General features: G+C 37.1%; 1 protein-coding gene across 1 annotated transcript in view; it reads left to right on the plus strand.

Moving 5' to 3' along the window:
- NBAS (neuroblastoma amplified sequence) overlaps positions 1-1,541 on the plus strand; it is a 487,556-nt gene that overhangs the window by 417,813 nt on the left and 68,202 nt on the right. Inside the window, exon 43 of the mRNA XM_012653069.1 lies at positions 976-1,065. Within this exon, the coding sequence (XP_012508523.1) occupies positions 976-1,065 (90 nt within the window). The remainder of the gene's footprint in view (positions 1-975; positions 1,066-1,541) is intronic.

Below are 1,541 nucleotides of genomic sequence, written 5' to 3' on the forward strand. Positions count from 1 at the left end.
GTGTATTTCCTAAAAATTGTACATTTTCTTTAATAATTAAAATAAAATATGATGTGATATTTTTACATTCGTAACATTTGGACATAAATTATACTTCTCTCTCCTTCCCTGCACTCAACTACTAAAGGTTTGGTTCTGATCTAATAAATGCTATACTTGGTGCACGGAATATATTCGATGAATGCAAATTAAACCTTTTCGGCAGTGGAAGGAAAAGGGACTTCAGGAATTCAGCTACCTCTGTTTCAAAGGAAAATAAATTGCTGTTGACGGTGTCCATAACATTTAACTTTTAGGAAGTTATAAAATTTAGTAGGCACAAAATGACAGAGACACGAAAGTAGCCGAATGTTAACAGTTGATTTAAACCATCAAATCATTTAGATGATTTAAATCATCAACCTAAATTATTTGGAAAATTCATCTAGAATTTCTTTTTTCTCTGTTGCATTTTCAGAATTCGCTAGAGGTCCACATATACACATCTGTAAAGTGGGCATAATAATAGTATTTGTCTTTTGGGCTGTGGAGTTTGTTACATGGCAGAATGCACATGAACCACTTAGCAGTGTGTGGTACCTAGTATGTAGCAAGTAAATATTAGTTTTTTAAAAAAGGTTCAACTGGAGGATTTAGATCATTATTGCATATTTAATGGTTAAAATAGCTTATGCATTTACTGTTCAATGAATGGTTTTGAATGACACAGTGCAAGTAAATTGTATTAGTCTCTTGATAGGAAGACATGCATGTATTAGCCTGAGCTCCTTAAGGGCAGAAAATGTTCCATTTTCATATCCTTAGCACCTAGTAGAGGGCTTGGTACATTTGTAGACATCATATAGCATAAATGACTACAAGCAGGCAGCATATAATACCAAAATCTACCTGGCTTCATCTGGGTATGTAAATACCAAGCTTATTTCTGAGGCTTAAGTGATTTATTTCTGAATCATTTCTTCTGTCTTTTTACAGTGGAGGCGGTGATGACCTCAGTGGGCCAAGGGACCCTCTCCAGGTCCTGGAAGGTATTGTCACAGCAGTCCATGCCAGTGTGGACAAGGGGTAAGACTAGAACAGTTTGTGCATCTTCATTTAATGGCTTTCCTCAGAGACTTAGAATTGTCTTGAGTATCCATATTTATGAGACTTCCAAGACTAAGCAACATTTTTAGGTGTTTCTAGAGGAAAAGCTAAGGACGTGCGTAGGAAAGGAGAGGCCCTGCCTCTGGAGACATGGTGTCCCCAGCTCTGTGCCAAGCCCTGCTTGCATGGAGAGCGTCGTCTCTTCTTGCCTCCTTCACAGGGAGGCCAGAGAGAGGAAACTGCTTTAAGCTTCCTAGAAGAGAAGGGATTCTCATCTCTAACACATTAACTGTATCAATGAAGTGTGCAAATTCTTAGAATGTATATATTATCTTTAAAAAAAACTTTTAAATAAGTTAAGTTTCCATGTTTGAGGACACAAGGTACACAGGCTTTACAAGTCTGTAAGGGTATGTATCGCTAATGCTCTTTTTAGAAAGAATTTTTCGTTCAGG

This window comes from Propithecus coquereli, unplaced genomic scaffold, assembly GCF_000956105.1.
Source record: "Propithecus coquereli isolate 6110/MARCELLA unplaced genomic scaffold, Pcoq_1.0 Scaffold41, whole genome shotgun sequence".
NCBI classification, from domain to species: Eukaryota; Metazoa; Chordata; class Mammalia; order Primates; family Indriidae; genus Propithecus; species Propithecus coquereli.